The 27395-nt window shown below is 36.1% G+C and overlaps 1 protein-coding gene and 1 non-coding gene across 2 annotated transcripts; one reads left to right on the top strand and one right to left on the bottom strand.

Moving 5' to 3' along the window:
* Positions 1-11995: 11995 nt before the first annotated feature.
* LOC146942111 (small nucleolar RNA R71) lies at positions 11996-12102 on the top strand. The gene has a single exon (XR_015033809.1). It is a non-coding gene; the product is annotated as a small nucleolar RNA R71 (small nucleolar RNA).
* A 5789-nt stretch (positions 12103-17891) lies between these two features.
* LOC146942110 (DCL-like protein) lies at positions 17892-26182 on the bottom strand. Its single transcript, XM_085756069.1, has 3 exons — positions 25739-26182; positions 25544-25658; positions 17892-18351 (listed from the first exon to the last, which is right to left on the bottom strand). Exons 1-3 carry the CDS (start codon positions 26059-26061, stop codon positions 18181-18183), a joined length of 609 nt encoding a protein of 202 aa, XP_085612195.1. The 5' UTR covers positions 26062-26182; the 3' UTR covers positions 17892-18180.
* Positions 26183-27395: the final 1213 nt, after the last annotated feature.

Below are 27395 nucleotides of genomic sequence, written 5' to 3'. Positions count from 1 at the left end.
CGGAGGGAGTACTATTTAAGAAATTAAAAGAAATAATAATTGTAAAGAAAATGATGTATTTATTATTTTGATAAGTGTTTGATCTATATTTTTAAAATAAAACTCTTTTATGGTTTTCTTAAACCTCAAGGCATATTAGAAAGATAAAACAAACTTAAGGCATTTGTTAGCATAACCGTTAGACAAAAGTATAGTTACCCACTAAAATTTTATCAAATTTGCAACGAGTCAAGCATGCATCATGTTGGATTCAAATGTGAGTAGTTTAATTGCATTTCGATTATGATCGATTCAAATATATGAGATAACTTATTCACCAAATACTTTAAGATTTTTAATGAAGATGTAATGTTTATCTCTTGTGATCATAAAACATTGTATCTTGTTATTGCATGTGTGAAGAAGCTACAAAATGAAACTTTAGCACAATTGTGTTTTGTGTGGTTCCACCGTGTTCACATGCGGGGAATAAGTGTATGTTTGGAATAGCGTTTGTGGCCAATTTATTGCGTCATAATGATTGTCTAACGCAAAAATACAAAAGCTAGGAATTGTATGAATATTAGAATGAACACACATTCCCTTTGATTCAAGAGTGAAAACAAACAAGTGTTAATTACCACTCGCACTTAGAGTGGAGATTGTTTGGTTAAGTACTGTAAGTGGTTTTGAGATGTAGTTTAATCTGTACATGTTCAATTTGGGATTTCGAAGTGAACTTCTCCCAATATCTAATGCGCATGCAAGACCTATGGAATTGAAACCGCATAGTCAATATCTAATGCGTAAGTCCTAAGAAGATTTTAGAAAGAGACATAAATATTTCATTTCAATTCAATTGTGATCAGTAAGTATATCTCATTCCATGTGGTTAATATGAGACCGAAAACTGTAACACGACACGACAATTATGGAAGTACGAGCTTTCCAACATAATTTACTAATATACAACACAATCCATAAGGACAACACAGTTCTTCCTTTTGTCGTACGATAAAGAGATGTCTCCATTACAATAAATATTATGGCTGCAATGCTACAGTGCAAAGCGAAGCGTAGAAGCAGAAAAGACTATTCTTAAACAGAAGTATAGTGTATAGAGCATGTCTTTCGAGTTATTCCAAGAATTAGCCATAAGCCATGCAAGTCAAAAATATCAATATAGTAGTATAGAAAATTAATTTAAACATGCATACGCGAGCTAGGGTTAATTTTCTTGTTTTTATGATAAGTTGCTTTCTTTCTTTTTTCTTTACTTTTTACTAGTTTTTACTAGTTGTACGTACTATTTTTCTTTGCATCTTTTGTGTTGAATTCTTCTGTGCCTCTTTTGTAGGCTCGTTGTCCAAGAAATTACGAAGTTGGGTTGGGTGGAGTGATAAAGAGAAAGGGAAATGCACGAAAAAGGGATAGCTAGATATATAGTGCAAGCAGGTGAGTGAGACAGAATCATGGAAGGATTGGTCATTGGTGTGGTGAAAGGTGATATGGTAGATATAACAATTCATCGTGGTTGTTGTGAATTGTGGAATTAAGTTAGTCGTGGTTTCCAGCACAACATCAACACCAACTTTCTTTTCTGTATACTCTTCAATTATTATTACTCTTATACGTACACCAAACTTTAGTACTTGCTTACTTCAATTCTTAAATACTCTCCACAGTCAAATTACACATTAAAAAAGTTTATCATATTTAATCAATATACAATCTCAATAAAACAAATTAAATCCATTGTATAAAAATACAAAAAAAGGTTTATTTTGGGTATAATGATTGGTACAAAAAGGTTTATTAAAAATACAAAAAAGTTAAGTTAAATGTGTTGGTGATATTTTAGATACTAAAAATGATAATAGGCACTGTTGCGGATTCCAATGAGAAAACCACACCAATAACAACTTGATGTGTGGAGCAAGGGATAATTAAGCAACCAAAATCAAAGTGTATGGAACAGTTATAATCACAAGCCAAAAGTAGAAAACAACAGCGAGAGAAAAGAAGAAGAGAACACAAAAGAATTTGTTGACCCAGTTCGGTCCAAATTGACCTAGTCTGGGGGAGAGAGCAGCCCTCCGTTTCACTATATGATGAGTAACGTTACAAAAGAGATGGATTACAAGAATAAGTCTCCCGCCTAATTCTACCCAAATCCCAGCCTTTTCCCGTAACCAAGAGACTCAATCCTAATAGTGTTTCCCAAGGTGAATCAACCCTCAAACCCTAGTGTTTGTTCCAAAGAGACAAACTCTAAACAAACCCTAGTTTTGTTGTTGCCTTTCTAAACCCTTGTTTCAGCCCCCTCTATCTCTCTCAAAATAGTCTGATACAAGGTCTATATTTATAGTAAAAGTTTTGCTTAAAATTTGGAACAAATCTGCACCCAAAAATACGTTTCTGTTTTTCGCTGCCAGCGCACCATCATGCCACGTTGAACCTCCATCGTGCCACGAAAAAACCAGTGTCTTGCCTCAAAACTGAAACCTCCCATCGTGCCACGTTGCCCAGCCATCGTGCCACGTTTGCTGCAGACTCCTGATTTTAAGTTAACTCTCACAATTCTCCACCTTGACTTCAAATCAGTGATGATGTTAAACCATCATCCACCTTGATGCTCTTTCCCTTGTTCCCACTACACCAAGTAGCTCCACAAGTTTACACCCTAATCCCTTCAGCCATCGGAATGTCTTCCGCCTTCTTGAAGGTACTTGCAGTCCAACTACGCTAGGAATTTTCGGTAGTTCCACAAGCCTTTACCTCAACCTCTTCAGCCATCGGAACGTCTTCCGTCTTCTCGAAGAGTCCTTGCAGTCTAACTACACTAGGAGTTTTAGGTAGTTCCACAAGCCTTTACCTCAACCTCTTCAGCCATCGGAACGTCTTCCGTCTTCTCGAAGAGTCCTTGCAGTCTAACTACACTAGGAGTTTTAGGTAGTTCCACAAGCATTCACCATGACATCTTCAACACAGGACATCTCCCGCTTCTTTGAAGATCTCCTTGCATCCAATCACCCTTGGCCTTCTTTTAGAGTAATCCCGCAAGTTGTGCTATACATTCTTCAACCTTATGAAGAAATCCCTTGCTCACCATAGAACATAGCACCCAAGGTCCTCCATAGTCATACCATTACCGGTGTGTTCAACTCCACCCCAAGCTGAGCGTACTCTACCTCAACTAGCAAATGCGTACATCCCACTATGTCTTCAACCTTGAAACTCCACCTCCACAGGTAGATCATGAGTATTGTTGCCTCCGCCTCTCCAAGCTGATCATGAGTATTCTTACCACCGCCTCTCCAGGCTGATGTTGAGTGTTTAACGTCTCTCCAGACGAACACCGCTCCACTAGGCATCAATCCCAAGGTGACCAACATCACCTTCATCCTCCAAACAACACCACACCATCAGAGCACCCGCATCCTCATAACCCTCAGAGACAATTTGTGCGGAGTTACCCTTAATCTCCGGACAATCCTTCATGAAGTGACCCATCTTGTGACAGTTAAAGCATTCAGACTTTAACTTCTTACCACTCTTTCTCCGGTTACCTCTACCTCCACCATTCCCTCTTGAGACACTTAGGCCTTCACCGTTTTCATGAACTCTCAAGTCCTTGGACTTGGTCAACTCCTTGGTTCTTAAAGCCGCTTGAACTTCTTCCAAGGTAACAGTGCCTTCTTTGCCATAGAGCATGGTATCTTTGAACGATTCATAAGATTTTGGTAGAGCACACAACAAGAGTATAACTTTATCTTCATCCTCAAGTTGCACCTCAATATTCTCCAAGTCATCAAGGATTTTGTTGAACTCCGTAAGTTGCTCCATGATGGCCTTTGACTCCACCATCTTGAATGAGTAGAGTTGTTGCTTTAGGAATTGCCGATGAGCCAAAGACTTTGTCATATACAAAGATTCCAACTTTGCCCACATTGATGCCGCGGTTGGTTCCTTTGCTACTTCTCTCAGAACTTTATCCCCGAGGCACAAGACAATGGCATTCCTGGCCTTGTCCACCATCTCGGTCTTCTCCGCTCGTGACATGGTGACTGGTAACACACCTTCACCCTTCAAAGCTTTCTCACACTTCTGCTGTATTAAGACCGCTTCCATCTTTACCTTCCATAACCCAAAATCGTTATCGCCGGTAAACTTCTCAATATCCCACTTTGAACTCATGGTACTTGATTATCCTTTGACCCTTGCCCCACGGTGGGCGCCAATTGTTGCGGATTCCAATGAGAAAACCACACCAATAACAACTTGATGTGTGGAGCAAGGGATAATTAAGCAACCAAAATCAAAGTGTATGGAACAGTTATAATCACAAGCCAAAAGTAGAAAACAACAGCGAGAGAAAAGAAGAAGAGAACACAAAAGAATTTGTTGACCCAGTTCGGTCCAAATTGACCTAGTCTGGGGGAGAGAGCAGCCCTCCGTTTCACTATATGATGAGTAACGTTACAAAAGAGATGGATTACAAGAATAAGTCTCCCGCCTAATTCTACCCAAATCCCAGCCTCTTCCTGTAACCAAGAGACTCAATCCTAATAGTGTTTCCCAAGGTGAATCAACCCTCAAACCCTAGTGTTTGTTCCAAAGAGACAAACTCTAAACAAACCCTAGTTCTAAACCCTTGTTTCAGCCCCCTCTATCTCTCTCAAAATAGTCTGATACAAGGTCTATATTTATAGTAAAAGTTTTGCTTAAAATTTGGAACAAATCTGCACCCAAAAATACGTTTCTGTTTTTCGCTGCCAGCGCACCATCGTGCCACGTTGAACCTCCATCGTGCCACGAAAAAACCAGTGTCTTGCCTCAAAACTGAAACCTCCCATCGTGCCACGTTGCCCAGCCATCGTGCCACGTTTGCTGCAGACTCCTGATTTTAAGTTAACTCTCACAGGCACTATTTGCTTCTATTTCATTCTAAACATATAAAGTAAATTTAATTGGTTATAATTCATTATGAAGGGACTACTACATAACTTAATGCATATACATTTAGATCATTCCTCTATTTAACCCCAAAATAAATAGAACCTCCGATTGTGGTGTTAGAAATTAGCTAGGGTACTTATTAGGATTGATGCTAATAGATTAAATTATAAAAATTTAAAAAAATTAATAACATTATTAGATATAGTTATCATTGTTTTTAAAATTCATCTTTTTTGCTCAAATAATCTAATGGTTAAAAATTCACATTTTTAAGGTGAACAAGTGATACGTTTGGGGTTCGAACCACGACCGTTGCGAATATTATGCATTGCCCCTATCAATTGAGATAAATTTACGAAAAACAAATTCATCTTTTCTTGTATTATTTATTTATTTAAAAAGTATCTGATAGAAGATTGGCAAGTGCACCAATAACTATCGAAGTAGTAAAAATATCGTTCCCACGAGGACTGTTTTTAACTTCAATTATTCAATTTCGTTATAAAAGTAGGATGTATAAAAGTTTATTTTGTTTTGCCACTAGGCAGTAGATTTGGTTTGATTTTAAGAAATCAAATAAAAAAGTAAAGATTTGATTAAGAAAATAGGAGAGAGATGAGATCAGGTCTTCGAATCCTCTATGTTTCCCCTAATTGGTTACTGCACCTATTATTACTAATGATTCTCTAGTTTCACGATAGTTAACAAATTAGCCCTAATCAATCCCTTGAGTTAGGACCCTCTTTTTAAACTACAACCCCTAATTCCTTAGGTGGTCTAATAATCATCAAAGGTTTAAGCACGTTAACCTAATATCACTAACAAACGATTATCCATTCCTAGACTAACCATGTTTATTAGAACAATTCAATTTAGGTCTAAGTCGAAAGCTATGGTCAGTAGTCATTCAATCTCACAAAATCATGTTTATATTTGATCAGGATATAAAAAGCAGTAAGAACAATTGAATTGAATGAAAACTAGAATATCATTAATAAGTAATAGAGTTTCACAGCAACATATGATCAATTAGGGTTACATAGGTTCATCTCCGACCTAATCTCTAAGAGATTTAGCTACTCATAATTGAGTTTACAAATAGCATAATCAATGAAAGAATTAAAACATACATAAACTGGGTTAGAGATGATGAAATCCTCTCCGCTGCAGCCTTCTGGGTGTTAAAATCGCACTTTCGTTCTCCAAAATCGTAACCCTTGTTCTTCAGATTGAGTGTAGTATTTATAGAAGTCATGGGCCTGACCCGTCAAAATCGCGCCGCGCCATGTATATAGGCGTGCCGCGATTTCCCTCAAACAGGGAGGATGTAATTTTGCTTCAAAAATCGCAGCACGGCTTGAAATTGGCGTGGCGCGATTTCCTTCGAACAGACTTCAACATTTAAGCTTTTTGCACTCCAGAACAGTAGAAATTGCATAAGAACTCTATCAAAATGTCACAATAAGTCCCTAATATTACGTAATGACAGAATGTCATCACAACCCCAAACTTAAACCATTCCTTGTCCTCAAGGAATTTGCTTGCAACAGTGACAAACGACAGTAAAATAACAGTTACCTGACAAAACGATAGTACCCAAAAGTTCATTCTCCTTCTAGCTAAAGATGAGCTAGTTTGACTTGTTCGCATCCACCAATTCACAACTCCACGCAACAATATGAAATAGGGTTCTACCAGTCGACATGCAGGTCTACATATTACCATACGCTTGAAAAGTTTCTAAACATCAATCAAAGTCAATATCATTACACACTTTTGAGGTCTTTAGGGTTATAACGGGGCTTAGGTGAAAGGTGGGATATATTTGGATAAGTAGGCTACACAAAATTTGAGTTAGGCATTCCTACGGAAATTAAAGCACAAAATTCAATCCTTCGATCATTCACCTTGTGAAAATACAATCAATGCAAAGGTACTAGAGAATATTTTTAACATTTAGGGACAATCGAGTTTGAAGTTACTCGGATTTTCAATGTTTTGTCCCTTTTTCATCATTCAATTTCTTTCTCTTTTTTTTTGATACACCATTTTTATGTGTATATTTTGCATGACAATCTCATATTTCTTTCATTTTTTGTTCTCTTATTCTCTAGTACCCCCACCCCAAACTTAGTTGGTTGCAAATTCCAATAGCAACCCCAAACTTAATCTTTAGCAACATTCTACAATGCCTTAACTCAGAAATTCATTAAGGGACAAGTCCTAAAAGTCTCTAGGCTTGTAATGTAGTTTGTCACCGAACAAAAAGTTCTAATCCTACCGGCTCACAATTGGTTAAGAAAGGATAAATTCAATTAATATCAGGGTAGGCTTCAAAAAGGCTCACAGGACCAAGCACTTTTGCCTCAGTGTGTAATTGACAAAGACCAATCAATAATAGAGAAACAATGCAAGTTCTAGAAATGTAGTTGCATGGAAAACTAATCTAAATATAAGTAAATTGAAAAACAAATTTGGCAATGAACCTTATGGCTGAGATTTCTGGGAGTATGTGACTACCTAGCAATGCCGTACACTTCGCCTTTGAATCAAGTCACCCCTCCTTTAGAACTTTTGGAACACCGTTTCATCAAACAACTGTTACTAAACTGGAATAGGTCACATGAAACAAAACAAATTCATTAATAATAAACAAGTGCAGGAGCAATTACAATAGGGAAATAGTTCAATGGACTTCGACATTAAAAACAAAATAAAAAGAAAATACATCAAAAGAAAAATGACTGAAAAATAAAATACAAAGCAGAAAATGCTAATCCATCAGTAGATCAACCCATGTCTTGATCATCATCCGAGTGTCCAGCCCCCGGTGTCCTCAATCCTTCAAAGATGCCATCCCCTTGATCTTGCTCGGTGGTATTGAAATCATCAGTGATTTCCCTCCTCATGCGCAGCCCATACTCTTCTTGATGTGTAAAATATTTCTCCATGCGCTCACGGGAGCCTCCAAACCTCTCATAAGACCCACTAATCGGACCCATATGCAATTGAGCCTCCGCAGCAAACGCAGCTGAGAACCTAGGACGGTTCACCCACAGCTGGTCCGAAGTCTCATTCATCCAATTAGCTTGCACATGCATGAATTCCTCAAGCTTTGGATGAAGAGGAGCATAACCCCCTTGGCTACTACTCCCTCCTTGCTCCATTTGTTGTTGCCTTGCTGCCTCCCTCTCTCTCTCCTTCATATAGCCTTCATATTTCTTGACAAACCCATCCATGACCGAGTCGGTGATCGGCTTCATATTGCTTGTGTTGAGATCACTATCATAAGTCGGCACCAACTGTTGCTCACACAACCAATTAATTAAGCTTCCATGTCCCAATTGTGTGGTGTTCCCGGTTGCTAGATCATGAAGACTATTGGCCAAGAGGCGGCCAATATCTATAGGGTGCCCCTTGATGATGGCATAGGCAGCAAGCACCCTCTTGAGAGGAATTTCAGAAGTGCAAGATGCACTCTCAAGAGTCTGGACCACATATGATACCCACGCCTTGGGTACCGGCAGCATCTCCGCATAAGTAAGCATCCGGGACTTTTTCCAAGTCGACCCAGGCCTACACATGGTGGTGATGATCTCATCAAAGGTATCCTCCGTAATGGCAAATCTCTCCCTCCTCAATTTTTCTACCCAACACTCCTCCGGTGCTTGAACATTCAGCCATGCGTTGAGAGCATCCGGGCTGAAATCAATGTACTTTCCTCGAACAAAAGATTGAAAGGGTGTATCGGACACCCTTGCATTTGCAAAGAATTCGACGATCACCGTCTTGTTGTTTGCCTCGTCGATCATCTCATTCAATCTCGTCCACCCCCTCCTTCTTAATTCAGACTCAAAGAAAGGATATTTCACTAGTTTTGTGAAATCAAACTTCCTCTCCCCTATAACTTCGAAACTCTTCATAGATTGATGGAACTCTTGTGCTTGGTCATTGATGAAATGGATGGCGTTTTCGGGTGGTTCGGATGCGGCACGAGGGCGTTTGGATTTGTTTGTGGATGGTTTTGGGTTGGTAGTTTTCTTTGAGCGGGTGTTTCTTTGGTTTGAGGCCATTTGTGGGTTAGGAAGATGGTGAAAGGGAAGTTTTGTGAAGTTTGGGAAGGTTTGGAATGATTGTGGTTTGATGGTGGTTTGGATTGGTGAATTTGTGATAGTAATGTGGTATGATGATGGTTTAGGAAGTGGAAAAGGAGATGAGGATGAGGATAATTCGTGAATGGGAGTTAGGGAAGTTTTGGTAGAGAAAGGTAGGAAGAATGGAATGAAAATGATGATGAACAGTGAAGGTTTTATAGTGCTGTTTGGTCAAAATCGTGGCACGCCAAAAAGCAAGGCGCGGCGCGATTTTGTGTTGCAACGGCTAGTAACGGCTAGTTTTTAACGGTTGGGAAGTTTGGTGGGTTTGTAACGGCTAGTTTTTGCAACGGTCATGAATCTTTCAAGCAAAATCGCGCTGCGGCCAATTACAAGGCGCGGCGCGATTTCTTTAAAACAGGGAAAGTGTTCTCCTGTTCTTAAAAATCGCGGCACGCCAAAAAGCACAGAGCGGCGCGATTTTTATGAAACAGGTAGTGTGTTTTGCTTCCTCAGGCCAAAAAAATTGTTTTCTTGAAAAAAAAATGCCTGAGTTCCTTTAAGTTCTGAAAATTTTTGAGGAGAGAATCATGCAAGACATCAGTACCTTGCATGATTTTCTTGGCAAGAGGTATATTTTGAACAAATTTTTAAACTTTCCTGCCTTGTGTTAAAAGAAAAGAAAAATATTTTTGTGTTTTTATTTTTGAAAGCAATAAAATCATACCTGAAAAATAAATAGTGGGTTGCCTCCCACTCAGCGCTTCTTTACCGTCACTAGCTTGACTGATAACTATCCCTAAGGATCATTTGATGTGGCTCCCTCTTCATTGTTTGGGAGTCCTCCTTTACGGTACCGTTTCAGCTTTTGTTCCTTACCCTTGAAAGTTCCTTGTGCACCAGACTTCCTTAGGTCCACAGCTTCATCAACAGGCTTGTTTCTTGCCAACCCTTCGTCACAGTACCTCCTAATTCTTTCTAAAGTATCAGAGAGGGTTGAAAGCATACACCATTGAAAAGCAGCCGGCCCATTACGCATCCCACAGGAAATCCTCTTATAAGCCAATTTACCACCTGGACCAGTGGTAGTAGTCTTTATTTTATTTTTACCAGTTGTCAATCCCCCATACTTGTTGTCACGGATGTCTCCTGATGATTGTTGTTGCATCTGTTCTTTGCTTACTTCCAGTTGCTTAACACCCTCTATCATTCCAACATCTTCAATCACTTCTTGTCTATCTATAGATTCCACACTTTCCACCTCCTTAGATTGAATAGGTTGAGATTCAAGGGTTTTATCTTCGACTGTTTCTTCCACAACGTCAATCCGGTAACACTTGGGATTCTCATCTTGGTGCTTCATTGCCTCAAAGATATTGAAGACTACCTGCTCCTTATGAAACCTCAACATTAGCTCTCCACGTTCAACATCAATCAAAGCACGACCAGTTGCAAGGAAAGGTCTTCCTAGAATGAGTGGCATGTCTTCATCTTCAGCCATGTCTAGGACCACAAAATCTGCTGGAAATACCAAGTCATTAACCTTGACTAGCACATCTTCAAGTATACCGAAAGGATAAGAGATTGACCGATCAGCTAAAGTAATGGTCATTCTTGTTGGTTTTGGTTCCCCACACTTAAGCTTCTTCATCATTGAAAGAGGCATCAGATTTATACTTGCTCCCAAGTCACATAAAGCTCTTCCAATGTCTACCGGTCCAATGGAACAAGGGATAGTGAAAGCACCAGGATCCTTCAACTTAGGTGGCAGCTTCTTTTGAAGAATAGCACTACAATTTTCAGAAAGTGCTATGTTCTCATCATCCTTAGGCTTCCTTCGTTTGGTTAACAAGTCTTTCATGAACTTAGCATATAACGGCATTTGATCAAGAGCTTCGCCGAAAGGAATATTCACCTGAAGTTGTGAGAAAAGTTGCATGAACTTCTTGAATTGGCCTTCATCCTTTTCTTTCTTCTTTGAAAGGTGAGGGTATGGAAGCTTCACATATGATAGAATAACCTGTGGTTTGTCTCCATCTTTCAAAATTTGACTCTTCGACTTCCTCAAGATTGAATCTTCATCAATTAACTTCTCACTTTCTTCTCCCTCTATTTTTTTCTTCCTTTCGTTTTCAACTACTTCATCCTCCTCTACCTCAACTACATCATCAACCTTCTTTGGAGCTTTTGGAACTAAAGGTGTCAAAACCTTTTTGCTCCTCAATTCAATAGCATTACAAGACTCATTCTTAGGGTTATCTTTAGTGTTACCCGAGAATCCGCCTTTACTTTGTTCAGCCAATTGCTTAGCTAATTGCCCCAGTTGAGTTTCAAGCAGCTTCCTAGAAGCTTCATTGTTCTTTCTTTCAGCTTCTTGACTCTTCTTCATCTCTTCAAAGTTGCCTTGAGTCATCTTCATGAAGTTCATCATAGTTTCCTCAAGAGCTGATGGCTTCCTTTGTTGTTGTTGAGGAGGAGTGAGCATCTGAGAGTTCAAAGCATTGTTATTTGAGTAGCTTAGATTGGGATGCTTGTTGATGCCTGAATTGTAGTATTGATTCTGCCTTTGATAACCTCCCATGAAGTTAGCTTCTTCATTTGACCCTTCTGGAACACATTCACCGTTGGGATGTTCTTCACCACATAAGTCACACTTGATTGCAGCTACTTGTTGTTGTTTATGGGCCAAAGTGAAGCCTTGAAACTCCTTAGTTAGAGCTTCAATTTGTTTGTTCATCGCTGCTTGGTTAGCAAGGATAGCAGTTTGCTCACTTACTCCAAACACTCCTCTTTCTTTCTTCTTAGCTTGATCACGATACTCATTGCCAGCCATGTTTTCAATTAGAGCTTGTACTTCATGATCAGTTTTGCTTTTGAGACTACCTCCCGCGGAAGCATCTAAGAACATTCTAGTGTTTGGAGTCACCCCCTCAGTGAAGATTTGGAGGTATTGTTTCTCGGTGAACTCATGATTTGGGCATCTCTTAAGAAGTAAGTTAAATCGCTCCCAAGCATCATATAATGATTCACCTTCTCCTTGCTTGAAGTTAGAGATCTCCATCTTCTTGTCCCAATACTTAGACATAGGGAAGTATTTCTCCAAGAACTTCAGCTCTAACTCTTCCCATGTTTGGACAGTCCCGTTTGGAATTGTTAGCAACCAATCTTTTGCTCTTCCCGTCAAGGTGAAAGGAAATAGCCTTAGCTTCTTTTGTGCTTCAGTCACGGTGGCTGGTTGCACACAAAACTCGCAGGTTTCAGCAAAACGGCTCAAGTGTTCATGAGGACTCATAGCTTCAGTCCCATCGAATTGCTTGTCCCTCAAACCGTTGAGGACAGTTGTCTTGATGTCGAAAGCTACAGGGTTAGCTGGTTGAAAAGTGTGGGTCAGTTGACCGCGATGAGTGGCTAACCCGTAGTCTCCTAGCTTAGGTCTCGGTGGTACAACTCCTTCTCCTTCCATAGTTGCAGATTTAGGAGAAGAGATTGTTTCAGATTCACTTGAGAGTTGCTCCGGTACTTGTTCTCGAACACCCGGTGGAACGGATTGAGCTAACCTTTGCGATCGGACAGCTTTCCGAAGTGCTCTAGCAGTTCTTTCAATTTCCGGATCGTACTCTAAGTCGTCCGAGCTCTGTTTACCTCGCATAAACAGCAAAATACCTTAGTAGCACTGCACAACGCAAAGTAATCAAGTGAATATGAAAACAGAAAAATAAAAAATTAAAAACAGAAAAATTAAATTGCAAAAACCCTAAATTATAACGTAATTGCCTTGTTGAAATAATTCAACAGTCCCCGGCAACGGCGCCAAAAACTTGATAGAAGATTGGCAAGTGCACCAATAACTATCGAAGTAGTAAAAATATCGTTCCCACGAGGACTGTTTTTAACTTCAATTATTCAATTTCGTTATAAAAGTAGGATGTATAAAAGTTTATTTTGTTTTGCCACTAGGCAGTAGATTTGGTTTGATTTTAAGAAATCAAATAAAAAAGTAAAGATTTGATTAAGAAAATAGGAGAGAGATGAGATCATGTCTTCGAATCCTCTATGTTTCCCCTAATTGGTTACTGCACCTATTATTACTAATGATTCTCTAGTTTCACGATAGTTAACAAATTAGCCCTAATCAATCCCTTGAGTTAGGACCCTCTTTTTAAACTACAACCCCTAATTCCTTAGGTGGTCTAATAATCATCAAAGGTTTAAGCACGTTAACCTAATATCACTAACAAACGATTATCCATTCCTAGACTAACCATGTTTATTAGAACAATTCAATTTAGGTCTAAGTCGAAAGCTATGGTCAGTAGTCATTCAATCTCACAAAATCATGTTTATATTTGATCAGGATATAAAAAGCAGTAAGAACAATTGAATTGAATGAAAACTAGAATATCATTAATAAGTAATAGAGTTTCACAGCAACATATGATCAATTAGGGTTACATAGGTTCATCTCCGACCTAATCTCTAAGAGATTTAGCTACTCATAATTGAGTTTACAAATAGCATAATCAATGAAAGAATTAAAACATACATAAACTGGGTTAGAGATGATGAAATCCTCTCCGCTGCAGCCTTCTGGGTGTTAAAATCGCACTTTCGTTCTCCAAAATCGTAACCCTTGTTCTTCAGATTGAGTGCAGTATTTATAGAAGTCATGGGCCTGACCCGTCAAAATCGCGCCGCGCCATGTATATAGGCGTGCCGCGATTTCCCTCAAACAGGGAGGATGTAATTTTGCTTCAAAAATCGCAGCACGGCTTGAAATTGGCGTGGCGCGATTTCCTTCGAACAGACTTCAACATTTAAGCTTTTTGCACTCCAGAACAGTAGAAATTGCATAAGAACTCTATCAAAATGTCACAATAAGTCCCTAATATTACGTAATGACAGAATGTCATCAGTATCCATAACATTTTAGTAAAGAAATAAATAATATAATTGAAAATTTCAAGACTAACTTACTAATTTATTTTATTTTACAGACTTACGTAATATTTAAAGACAGATTTTTTTATTTTTTTTAGAAATTTAAAGACAGATATTGTTTAGTGATTTATATATTACTAATGTTTTTTTCACCCCAAAATCAATCATAATTTAAGCATTTTTTTCTCATGGCATGTTAATGTGAGTTTTGATCTCTATATTTTCACCCCGTAAACAGCATCTCTCACTCCATGTAAATGGGTCAAAGTCAGACAAGCCAACTCTATGAATGGATCAGAAAGCTAGTGGATGATTTTATTTTAATGATCTAGTGGATGATTTATTGGATTTCAAATTTCAATCGCGGAACAGAAAAATAAAACAAAGTCCTTTATTGGGACTCATCAAAGCTTTCTACAGATCGTACTATCAAACGATCGTATCCATCCTTTATTGGTCTTATTGCATACTATGACCTAATTTTGGCTTTTTTTTTGGGTTAAATATGTTTTTGGTCCCTATAAATATGTCAACTTTTCGTTTTAGTCCCTCTAAAATTTTCCTTCAGCTTTTAGTTCCTGTAAAATTTTCAATCACTACTTTTGGTCCCTATTTTTAATTTAATTTTTGTATTTTTTCATGAAATTTTGCAGAAATGTGTAAAATATTCTAAAAAAATTCCTAAAAAAAATTAGAATTTTTTAACAAAACACAAATTAAATATGAATTTTTAACCGTAAACAATATAAAAATTCATATTAAATTCATGTTTTGTTAAAAAATTCTGAATTTTTTTTGGAGTGATTCTTATAATATTTTGAATTTTTCTGGAAAATTTTATTAAATAATATGAATTCTACATATGAGTTTACTTTAAAAGAGGGACAAAAAGTGAAGATTGAAAATTTTATAGGGACTAAAAGTTGAAGGAATATTTTAGAGGGACTTTAACGAAAAGTTGACATATTTATAGGGACCAAAAACATATTTAACCCTTTTATAGGGACCAAAAACATATTTAACCCTTTTTTTTTTTTTTTTTACATCCTGAACCTGAAGTTTATAAATTAAAACGATTTTTTATACAGAAACAAAGTAATCATAATACAAGGAATGTAAATAAAAGTATGGCGACTGGCATAAGATAACAAACAAGTGATGAACACTATTAACTTATCGTCGGATGAAACTTATTCTATAAGCAATTAGAATTGCACTAAACTCTGACGTGTGATTAAGTTTACTTGAAATACCGTCCACCAATATCTTGATATCTCTAAAGATTGCCTCGTCCTAACAGGGACGGACCTGAACAAGGCATGGTGTGGCAAGTGTCACACCAGTTCAGGTCCGATTTATTTTTTTATAATTTTGTTTTGTTTGATTCACTTTATATTTTTACTCGTATATTAATACAGACATCTAATTTTTATTATGTTTATACATCTGTCTATATTTTTACTCATATATTAATACGAAGACATATTTTTTTTTAATTTATATACGTGTCTATATTTTTACTTATATAAGAGAACTTTTTTTTTTTAATTTATACATGTGTTTATATTTTAACTTGTATATTAACATGGAGACAAATTTTTATTTTTAATTTATACGCATGTCAATATTTTTACTCATAGTTAATACGAAAATAAATTTTTGTACAATTTGTACATATGTCTATATTTTTATTCATATATCAATATAGAGATTTTTTTTTTTATCTTATATGCAATTGCGACTTGCTTCCAAATAAAGAGCGAAACGCTCTCACCCGTTCGTATGCACGGGTATCCTGCTAGAGCATTTGACATCTCTTATAACTTATATAGAAAGAAATGTTCTTAGCACAAGTAGTAATGATATAATTTTAGTTCATTTTCAACAAATAAAAAATATATTATAAAGAAAAAAATATTTAATTATTTGACAAAAAAAAAAAAAAAATTGCCCCACTAGCACAGAAAGTCCAGATCCGCCCCTGCTCGTCCACATTGCTCTTACTTTGCCTATCACCAGAGCCACCCACCACTCTACTGCCTCACGACCACTATCATGTCTTTCGCTTGTTGTTTCTCGACCGCGGCCTGCTGAACCCTCTGCTTGGACTCCTCCGTGCAACCCATCTTCCCTTTGTTCTGAACCGTTCAGCCTATGTGTGCATCCGATATTTGTACTATTAATAAAGTGTTTGTTTTACTTTTTAATCCCAGCGCAAACGTGCATTTGTTCGAGATTAAGCAATTTCTTATCATTTTAGAAATTTAAATAATTATTTTGAATAATTTACACATTTAAAATACGGATCAAACTAATGAAAATATTCTGTATGAAAATGGTTAATTAATTTTGTGTCACACACATATACACATACTTGCTGCTGATTTCCCACACACAGTACTAAGAAAATAAATGTAGACATGTAGTACTAGTACTCGTCTTTATGGGTTGTGGGTTGGAATTGTTGGCCTACAAGGATCTTGATCCAGCTAGGTGAAGAGGGAAGACCACTGATACTGTGGGGTCCAGAATCCAAAGTCAGAGGTTAATGATAATGTTTTCCCTGTAATGATAAAATAGCATAACGGACTAACGGTACGTAATCACCATTGAGATTCACCTTTATCAACTCCCATAACACCCTGCTTTTTCACTTTCTCCCGCATTTTTTTTGGGTGAATTTTTATTTGGCGCAACTTTCCCACATTTTATCACTCTCCCACCCACAGCAATTGCAACAAATTATAGGATGAATTTAATTTTTATGTATAAGAGATGTGTTATTTGAACAACCATTTACATAATAATTTATGAGACAAAAATATAAATGAACACGAAAATCAAAACAATAGAAAGAGAAAGAAAAAACATGACGTGAGTATAAAAAAGAAAATTGTCACAAAATTATCATAAATTGGTTATACAAATATAATTTTTCTATGCATAGTTAATATAAAGTTTTTACACCGTTAAAAGATCATATTCGATCCTAGATAAAAGTCAAACATTTTTATTGATACAACGATAATAGGCAATGGCAGATGAATTTGGGCCTCTTTGATTTTATTTTTGAAAAAAATTTCAATTTTTAATTGACAAATCACTTTTATTATTTTAATAGTGTTTGTTTCAGAATTTTTTAAAAAGCCTCTATTTTGTAAAAAAAAATAAAAAATTGGGTGCATTTGTTTTAGCTATTTTTAGGAAAAAATATATTTATTTTCAATAAAAAATTATGTCATTTTTAAATGTTGTTTAGGAAGTAGGCCTCTAAATTTTGTTTGTTTAGGATTATAAAAAAATTGATTCAAATAGTAGATGGAAAATTACGTAGAAGTTTGAAATGAAGATACTACAATTATCATTGATTCCTTAATCAAAAAAATACTTACCCGAAATTTATGTGTTTTTTTTGACTAATCAAGGCAACATACCGACAGAAAGATTACTTGTCGAGGGATTTAGAAACATTCAGCTTAAAAAATCTAAAAGTAGGTCAAACAGAGTTTCCCCTCGTTTTGACTCATCCTTAGTCCTACCTAGCTAGGTAACCTGCCCTAACTTAGCATGATCCTTTTGACTCGCTCATGCCCTACATTAACCACTCCCATCCCAAATGGCCCGTGACTAAAATAACGAGACATAGGACACTGGACACCTCAATCAAAATCCAGAATAAGAATAATCCTAGACTTCCCGTTGATTTTACTAAAGTTTCCAAACTTCTGTGCAATTTTACTCTTCAATAGTAGCATTCGCTACCATGACTCTTGAGCAACATTCTGGTGATTCTCTATGAATGAAATCACATTCCACGCCAAGTAGTTAAAAAACCGATGCTGAAGAGAAGAGACCACAAAACATTTTAAAATGTTGCAAGAATGAAAAAGGACATCGAATAGTAGTGAATTTCCTATGATATAGAGGTTGTAAAGCAACAAAATTTCATTCATCACTGCCTACCACTCACCCAATAACCAATTTATTCATCCCCAGCAAAGTGTTCCTCAAGTGTATGAAGTGAAGTTTTCAGTTCAATTATTTTACATTCCCTTCAAAACAAGCTTGATTTTGCAATCAATGATTATCTACTACAATTGACAACCTGTGTAAGCCACCGAAAAACCGTGGGACAAGGGGAATATATGTGTAGAGTAGTCACAATATCAAATACTTGCATATCAAAGTAAATGATTCCACTATACATACATCAACTACTCCCGCGCTTCAGATGTTCTCGAATAAACCTTTCAGCATGAGCTGGGTACTTCTTTTTAATGTATTCTCGAAGGCACTTCTGATATGAGAAATCAATCCAGCCACCATCAGTTCTTACAACAAAAAGACACCTTGAGTGTCGAAATTGGGGATGACGGTCAACCTGCAAGAAAAATAAGTCGCATAAGCATTGATAAGCAAATCCAAACAATAATAGTTTAATCAATGATCTTAAGGTCAGTTGATGTAAATTTCAACGAAATGGAAAATTACATGTAAAAAAATGTAAAACAAATGTTATAATTTTAAGAAGAAAAAAATTTGGGCATGCATGACAAAGACCAAAAACTACCACAAGATTAAAGGCAACAATAACAATAATCAATTGATAAGGAGGGGAATGGTCTGCAGAACTGAAGATCAAACAAAAAAAATTCAAATTACGAAATAAAATGTGAAATGTTGATATTCAGAATAGTGGGATTCGGGTGACACGAGGTTCATCGGAACAAGGGATATCTTGCTTCAAATCTTTGACCAATTAGCATAAACATGATTTCATCAAATGAATTGTGACCGGGAAAGCCAACGAAGGCATAAGTTATTAGAAGTATAAACTGAGAACTAAAAATATCTAAAAATTCATAAGGATGCAGTACAAATACTTCCCTACACTTGACATGATAATGCCATGTTTTTAGCTGATCAGAAATCAAACTTATTTCTGTTGCACTCTTTTTCAATGATGATTTTGGTTACACAGAAATGACATAGCTTACACGTTACTTGTATTTTGAAAGAAAACCTGTGTCAATATCAATGTGACAAGGGGAGTTAATTGAGTCGGTTTGAAAACTATTAGACATCAGTTTGTGATTATGCTGGGGAAATGAAACTAAAAGTACCTAAAGTATAAATAAGTCCAACATTATTTTGAGTAGATAAACAAGGCAGATGCCTAATTAAAGATACAATTTTCTGACTTTATTAGTACATCAATTGGCTTTTGTTCTAATAAGTTTAAAATCTAAAGAGTAAAGATTATATGGAACAATATTAGTTGGAGACACACAAGACAAGATAGGATTAAGAGTGAAAACTACAATAGAGAGGAAGTTGTGCGGTAGCATCTATTGTAGTAAATAAGATGGTAGAGTCTCATCTCAAGATGGTAGAGTCTCGTCTCATCTCATGTGATTTGTGAATTTATGGAGAAGACTTGCAGAATAACCAGTAAGGAGGATAGACCAAGTGGAGAATAGTCCCAGAAGTAAAAGAAGATCACGAAAAACCTTAGGTTTAACCATTAAGAATGTCAGAGTTCTAAAAGTAGTAACAATAGAAAAAGGAAGTTTATTCAACCTTGTAGTTTTATTGATAGTAAAACGATAGGGACATAAGAGAGAATACTCTCCTACACCGGTTTATGACAGTCAACTAAGGGGGTGTTTGTTTCCTGGTTTAAAAAATTATTCCCAGGAACGTGGAGGTTAGAATTATAGATTCTTGTTACCAAGTTAAAAAAACAACTCCCGGGAATAAAGGATTCCTAGGAAAAAAATAGCTTCCACTTACCCATGATTTTATTCCCAAAGAAAGTGGCTGGGAATAAAAGATTCCCATGTAAATAGTAATAAAATTGAAATAACTACCTATATACCCACTATCACAAACAATTCCCATGAATCTGACAATTATTTACCAAACACAATTTTTCAAAAATACCCAAGAATAAGATGTCCATTGTTATTTCCCAGGAAAGGTTATTCCTAGGAATGAAATTTTAAACCGTCAAACAAACGCCCCCTAAGAAAATGTCAAAGATCCTTTCAAAGGGAAAGGAATTCCTTATTTATTGACTTCCTTTCAAAGGATCTGAGAGCGCTAACCTAACAGAAAAACAACTAAACAACAAACATAAGAAATTGCTAAACAAATAAGTAATAACGACACAATAACTAAATACTAAAGCTGCAAACAAACACTTAGGCTTACATTATTTTCCTGCATGATCTATGGTAGGACATCAAGGAGTTGTTTAATCTGTGTAGCCAATCCCACCTAATGGGACAAGACTTTTTATTGTTGTTTTTGAACTTGTACATCAATTTGCATTTGAATAGGTTCAATAATAGAGACATGGATCAGTATCACCCCTCCCGCCAACAAATTCAAGAATTAAGGGATAAGGAACATTGAATTGATGGCTAATAGCAAAGAAGTTGGACCAAAGATATGCATGGAGCTGGGAAAGAAAGGTATGAGATGACTCAAAGAGGTTATTGATACCATGAGATCACGACAAGCATGAAAACACAAGGCCACTAAAAACTTTCTTATAACTACAGGACTAAAGCAGAGGTGATTATTGAGCCCTTATTTTCTTACCTTAGTTCTAGATGTGATTACTGAACATATCCATCCAACTTGTCACACCGTATGATTTTTTGCATATGATGTGGTCATAGTTGGAAAATAGAGAAAAAATAGAGATCTAGAATAGTGGAGAAAGGCCACAGGAGCAAGTGAATTTCGTTTAAGTTGAATTAAAACAAGGTATATGAAGTATAAGTTAAGTAGGATGTGTGCATTCTTATTTAAAAGTAGAAATTCATAAACTATCATATCACAACTCTCATGGGTGAAGTATCTAGGGTTCATCATAGAGGTATGCTTCTTGTGTGACTTGCAATATAAAAGTACCACTCGAACCAAAAGGAAGATTATACTGTATAGCTATAATACTAGCAATATTGGGAATGAATATTGGATGGTAAAACGCCAACAAAAAAGTAAGTTCACTGTTGTAGAAATGAAAGTATTGCAATAGATATGTCATTGTAGAAGACAGAATCAAACATTAAATCATTGGAGAGAAAGGACATCCAAGAAATAATGGCTAGTATGTTTCTCTGGTTCCAAAATAATGATCGGAGGTTCACTTGATGATTCCCTTGTGTATAAGTTGCATACAAATGGGAAAAATACCATGGATTTCTCTTCTTAGGAAGACGCAAGTCTTAGGAAGAATTTGATTTTCCTTATCTTCTTCCATAACCTCTCTAGCTATTTCAATCTCTCAAGCATATCATATCCCTGAAGGCTTGAACATTTTATATAAATTTTCTTTTGGTTGCTTTGGTGGAAGCTAATTTATAGGCAAATTTTTAAAAAGTCCAATATATTATATCCCCTGTATGCAGGGAGTCCAGATTGATGGGGGTCAACATAGGAAAAAAACAAATTCATAGCAATACTAAGAAGCAAGAATGAAAGAGAAAGTTTTTGTCTGAGCTATATTTCAATCAAACTCTTCATGCTAACCTATTTTCTTCTTTTCTCAGATAGCTAGAAAAAATAACAAAAGCAAAACATCATGCAGACCCACCAATGATGATGCTTCAGAGCATCCACCAGACCACCAGGGCCCTTTGACCTTTCCCTCTTTACACACTCTATTCTATAAGGAACCCCAACCAACTCAACCAATAATGATCAATACTGCCATTGCCCTTGTTTAAAAAAGAATAACAGAATATATAATCATCAAGTTCTTTTCACTCTAGTTTCACTTATAATGACTAGACGCGTCGTATGTGAGGAATTTTTTAATTTGCTTCATTATGTGTTATCATATGTTGAAGTCCCTGGCTTGTTGTGTAGTTTTCAGAAACTTGTTACATCGTATATCTTGAGCATTGCAACCGGGAAGCATTGGGTCAGTGCAGGGACGGAACCAGAAAAATTTATTAAGGGTGGCGAAAATTTAACACATGTGTGGGTCTTTTTTTTGTTTGAAAACATAAACTTGTGTTGGGCAACTTGAGCACATATTGTATATGCATATATACTTATATATACAAAAAATTATAAATTCATTTCAATAACTGTAATAATTAAGATAATTTTTTAACAAAAATTTATTTTGAAAGAGCCAAATTTGATGTACAGCAATTGATGCAAGAATTAATCTCCTCTTGGAAATATGTATGAAAGTGGCATTTGAATGAGATTTTAAATGTCTAGGGTGATGTGGAAAGGACACTATAAATGAAAGAGATGTGATATTTGTATTTTGTGACAACTTTTTGAACAACTTTCTCTCTCATACTCACATTATCTTCTGTTGGAACATGTGTGGAAATTGAGTAAAAAAGACTAAACACAAATTCCCATGTTGGGTAGAACTAGTGTTGTGTGAATTGAAAAAAGTGAAAGTCCCACATCGGATGGAACACACACATTAGTAGTGTTTATATAGTGGGGGTGTACCTCTAATTAATGGGGGTACATAAGCACTAGAGAAAAATATATATTGATATATATTTTATTATTTGGAAATGATAAATTAAATAATTAATTTAATCATTATTAGAAAGTGCTTTCTTAGTCCCCAAGTTTTGCTAAAATATTTTGGTACATAATATGATATATTTTTGTACTAAATTTAATATATTTTAGTACTCAATTAAGATATTTTTGTACTAGATCTAATATGTGAATTACTTAATCGCAAAGTAATATGTTACTTGTTCCCAAAGTTTCTCATATTACTTGTTCCCAAAGTTTCTCACTTATTAGTTGTGAATTTTCTCTATAAATAGAGAGCTCACAGTGCATTCCACACACCGAAAAGAATTTCATTGAGTTGTCGGGAATTCTTTTCTTCTCTTCTCCCTCCGACTTGTGTTAACAAGTTTCTTCTGCTTCTACTCCTTTCTGTCCCTTTCGGTTTCAAATAGAGCGGTTGCGTACCGTATCGAGTGGCTTCGATCAATCGATTGAACCATATTTTAAGAGTGTTCTTAAGACCATAGTCCCTTCTTCGGTTTAATGTCCCTTTGGAATTAAGAGTGGTCTTAAGTTCATAGTCCCTTTCGATAATATAAGTCCCTTCGGAATAAAGAGTACTATTAAGATCATAGTCCCTTTCGTAATAATAATGTCCCGTCGGAATTATGAATGATCTTAACAGTATATAAATTATTTAAATATTTTTCTATTTGAGGAGAAATGGTGGTATCACCATATTTTGAGTGGTCGTAGTACCATATTGAAAGTTTGGAGAACTTAAAAGTTAGAATGGTGGAAACACCATATTTGAGTGGTCTTAGCACCATATAGAATGGTAATAATACCATATTAAATTGGTTTCAGTATTAATGAGTGGTCTTAGTACCATATTTGAAGGTGTAATTCTCGAACGGTTTTCTACGGTGCAGTAGTTAACCGCACAGTTGTAGCTGGGCTTGTTTTATCCTGGAGGCGGCGTGGTTGATAGTCTACCTTGCACAATTTTGGGTAGTGCCACGAAACGTCTTAAAGAGAGCGACCTGGTCGTGACTCAACCTAGTAACAACTTCGGTAGATAATAGAATTTGGAAATCCAAATACAATAGTTTGGAAATTCAAAAACAACATCTTCTTACTCTCTCTCTTTGTTGTTTTTGACCAATAAGAAGAGAGAAACAATAGGTTGTCACCAAATAGTTGTAGAAATATCATTACTCTAAATGAAACCATTTTGGATTGGGGTGTAGTGAAAACTGAAAAGTACTTGAAGTCAGTGATGTACGCCGCAATGCAGCTAATGAGTGATGTTATGATGAAATTCAATCAACAAGATGGGGATTGTAACTTCTCCGGTACACAGTCATGATATTTTGGACCTTGGGGTGGCGACTGCCCCTAAATTCGTACACCTAGTTTCGTCCCTGGGTCAGAGCTAATATGATATAAATATGACAATGATTACGGGATTCTTCAGCATTTTCAGACCAGCATAAGTCATGACAAATTATAAGTATACCTTGAAAATTAGTTTACCCACCTTGTTTGCTAATAAAGCTTATTGCAGCTAATCCAGTGATTTTTTCAGCAACCTATTTTATCACCCCACCAAATTATTTGTCCCAACCAAAAAAACGAATATTAATATAACCCTACACTAAAAATAAGTAACTACATGTTAAAAACAATAGGCATAGCCAAAATACTAAAGTTTTGATTTTGGTTGAAAAATTTTTACGAGGCAAGGTTGTCCTTCTACTCTATGTTCAGAGTATGCTACAGGACATAGTGAAGGCTGACAGTTGTTCTTAAAAGTTACACCTGACCTTTCCATAGAAGACCACTGATAGGGATGAACTGAAAACCTTTAATTCGAGGATACTTGATCTTACAAGTTAAGCCAAACCTTTTCGGAATTTGGCAGCTTTAGGCAAACAAGGTTAAGGTAATTCTATTATTTTGTAGAAGCAAACCTGAACCTGAAGTCTGCCTGTCTGGTCATGCTTGAAATAACCATGGTTTTATTTTTATGCAGAGACTAAATGCTCACACCGAAAACTATTATGCACAGACTAAGCTCTAATAAAGCAGCAGCCTTTTTCTTTTTGTTTAAATATTCTTCCACACATGACACATATACAGAGAAGACACCTAATGTTCAAAATTCTAATTCAATATGAGTAGAATTAGTACAGTTTAAGATGTAGTATTCTTGAACTAAAAACTATTCGTAATAAATGTAAGCCGTTTATCTTATTAATACAACTAAAGCTGGCAACACAATCGCAAGATTAGCACTTTCTATGCATCATTAATCATTATCATGATAATCATGATTTGAATATAGCTCAAGATATCACATAAACAGTTCACCATTAATAACAATAATAATTAAACACTAATTCAGGAGGAAGTAGATTAAGAGCTTGTTTGGATTGGCTTATTTGTTTATCTACTGGCAAGTTTTGTGAGACTGTTTCGGAGAACTTATGAAAAATTTCATAAGCTTTTTTCAACTTATTTTCATAACTTCTCCAATATAGCTTATAAAAACAACCTATAGCATATACAAAAACAATTTAATGTTATTTTATACTTTGCCATACAAATAGCTTATGTGAGCCTATACAAAAGTGCTTATCATGATAAGCGCTTGTGCTATAAGGTGAAAATAAGTTGTTTATCCAAACAGGGCCTAAGTATCTGTTTGAATTGACTTATCTGAGTATGAAGCACAGATACTCCTCGGATTAGGCGTGTCCCTGTGTCGGATACGTATCGTGTATGACACCGTATCGACAACGACACATATGATTACATTGAATTATGTCGTGTCCGTGTCAGAGCTTCTTAGTTTGAGTATATCTACTAGTATAACCATATGTAAGACTATTTGAGAGAACTTATGAAAACAACTTATGTCATATCCATAAGCTGTTTTCAGTTTATTTTCATAAGTTCTGCATGGTATTTTATGAACACGACAAACTTATAACTTATATTAAAACAGTTCGACTTTATTTTATATTTTTTCTTAAATAAGCGCTTATGCTATAAGTGCTTACCATAATGGATTCAAGACCACATCCAATCTTATCTTCAGAGTGTGGATGATAAGCAAGAAGCTTTTCCACTACAGCTTTCTCATCCTCCAAAGTTAATGTCCCTCCATCCATATACCTAGCACACAAAATTAAATTCAATAAATCAATAAAAAAAAATCGCAATTCATTGAAATGAAGATAGAACACGAATTTTACTTTGATGAATGAAGAATTTCCTTAGTAAGCACGATAATAGGTTCAATATCATTGAAAATCTCATCTTCTTTATCCTTCCATTTTCGATAATCAGATTCTTCATCCTCCAAACGGAAGTTACTCGACGGGTAAACATCTCTCCGATTTAACGTGTTGTTAACGGAGTTAGGTTTATCGTTTGGTTTTTCCGACGGTGGATTGATGGCGGCGGCGCTGCACCATGAACGATGGCGCGCCGCAACGGTTCTGACGGTGAAGTGTTTGTAGTTATGGAAACAAGCGCGAATTAACAGAGCTTGCCTTAGAAGAAGTGGTGCGGCCATTTAGATTTTTTTTGGGGTTGGATTTTTTGTTGCGTTAATTAATGGTGTAATGATAATGTAGATTGAGTGAGAGTGACACACTCCTTACTATGTCGGGTCATTTTCATACACCATCATCAATGGACCTTTCAATTTATTTTTCTCATTTTATTCTTAATTTTTTTATTTTATTTTAAAAGTTTAATTCATAAAAAAAAAAAAACATGTGTTTTAGAGTGAAGTCCGACTCTCTCTAACCAAATTATGTTTCCGTTACTTAGTTTGTGAAGGCGTTGTTGCCAATAAATTTGGGCCTCTTAACTTGAAATTGGTTCTTCTCATTGGGTTCTTTTTGTTGCTCTTGTCAATAGATAGTTGCAAAAAGGTGGAACTCAAAAGGGAAGAAGTGAAGGAGAGGGTTGAAGCAGAAGATATTGAGAGCTATGGTGATGAAATCTTCGTCAAATCTCTTGTCGGCATGCTCTGGACCAAAAATCTCTTCAACGGCAGAATCTTCAAGTAAGTAATCACTCGAGTTTGGATATTAAAAACCCAATATAGGTATGGGACACAACAAAGAGGGATGTGGATTTGGTCCTCGTGAATGGCTCTTGGAGAGTTCATTGAAACATTATTGTTTTGAAATTATTCTTCGAGGACAATCAACCTTCTGATTTGAAGATGCGATCAGGTGAACTTTGTGCGAGGATTTATGATATGCCCTTTAAATTAAAATCGAATGCAACAGCGAAGAAACTTGTGGAAGTTTATGGGGGTGGATAGCAAGGAATGATACATGGTAGAGAAGTTCCTCTGTGCCAAAGTATATGTTGATCTTTTTAAACCCCTTGCAAAATAAATTGTGGTCAAATACTAAGGTAAAAACCTTCGTGTCCACTTAAATACAATGATCCACTTTTTGATTTGTATATGGATGAAACATGCATCTAATCAAAGACTGTGATGATATGGAAGAGACAAATGAAGCAAAGTTTGATGAAATTGAAGAGAAAGATATATCTTTAGGGAAATCGATGAACGTTTTCCCCCTTCCAAAATAATTCTCCTTTTCGGTTGACCGAGTTTTGAAGAAGCTAAAAGGATGGCATGAGACATTTCGTTCAAGAGAAGGTGATGAAGTTTCGATCAAAGCAATAGCTTGAGCGATTCCTAACTTTTTTTTTTTGAAAGGAAGTGATTATATCATTAGTTGTACAAGCTCCTAGAGGATTGTTGCAATGAGATTAAAAGCATTATAGATAAGTTTTGGTGGGGTCATAGAAGGTAGTAAGGAAAGTTTGCTTTTATTTATGCATTTTATAATGTAGCTAAAAAAACTCAAAAATAATTGTACC

Source organism: Medicago sativa, chromosome 3 (assembly GCF_051527215.1).
Source record: "Medicago sativa cultivar Bolivia chromosome 3, Bolivia_mono, whole genome shotgun sequence".
In the NCBI taxonomy this organism is placed as follows: Eukaryota; Viridiplantae; Streptophyta; class Magnoliopsida; order Fabales; family Fabaceae; genus Medicago; species Medicago sativa.
This window is presented reverse-complemented; position numbering and strand designations above follow the sequence as displayed.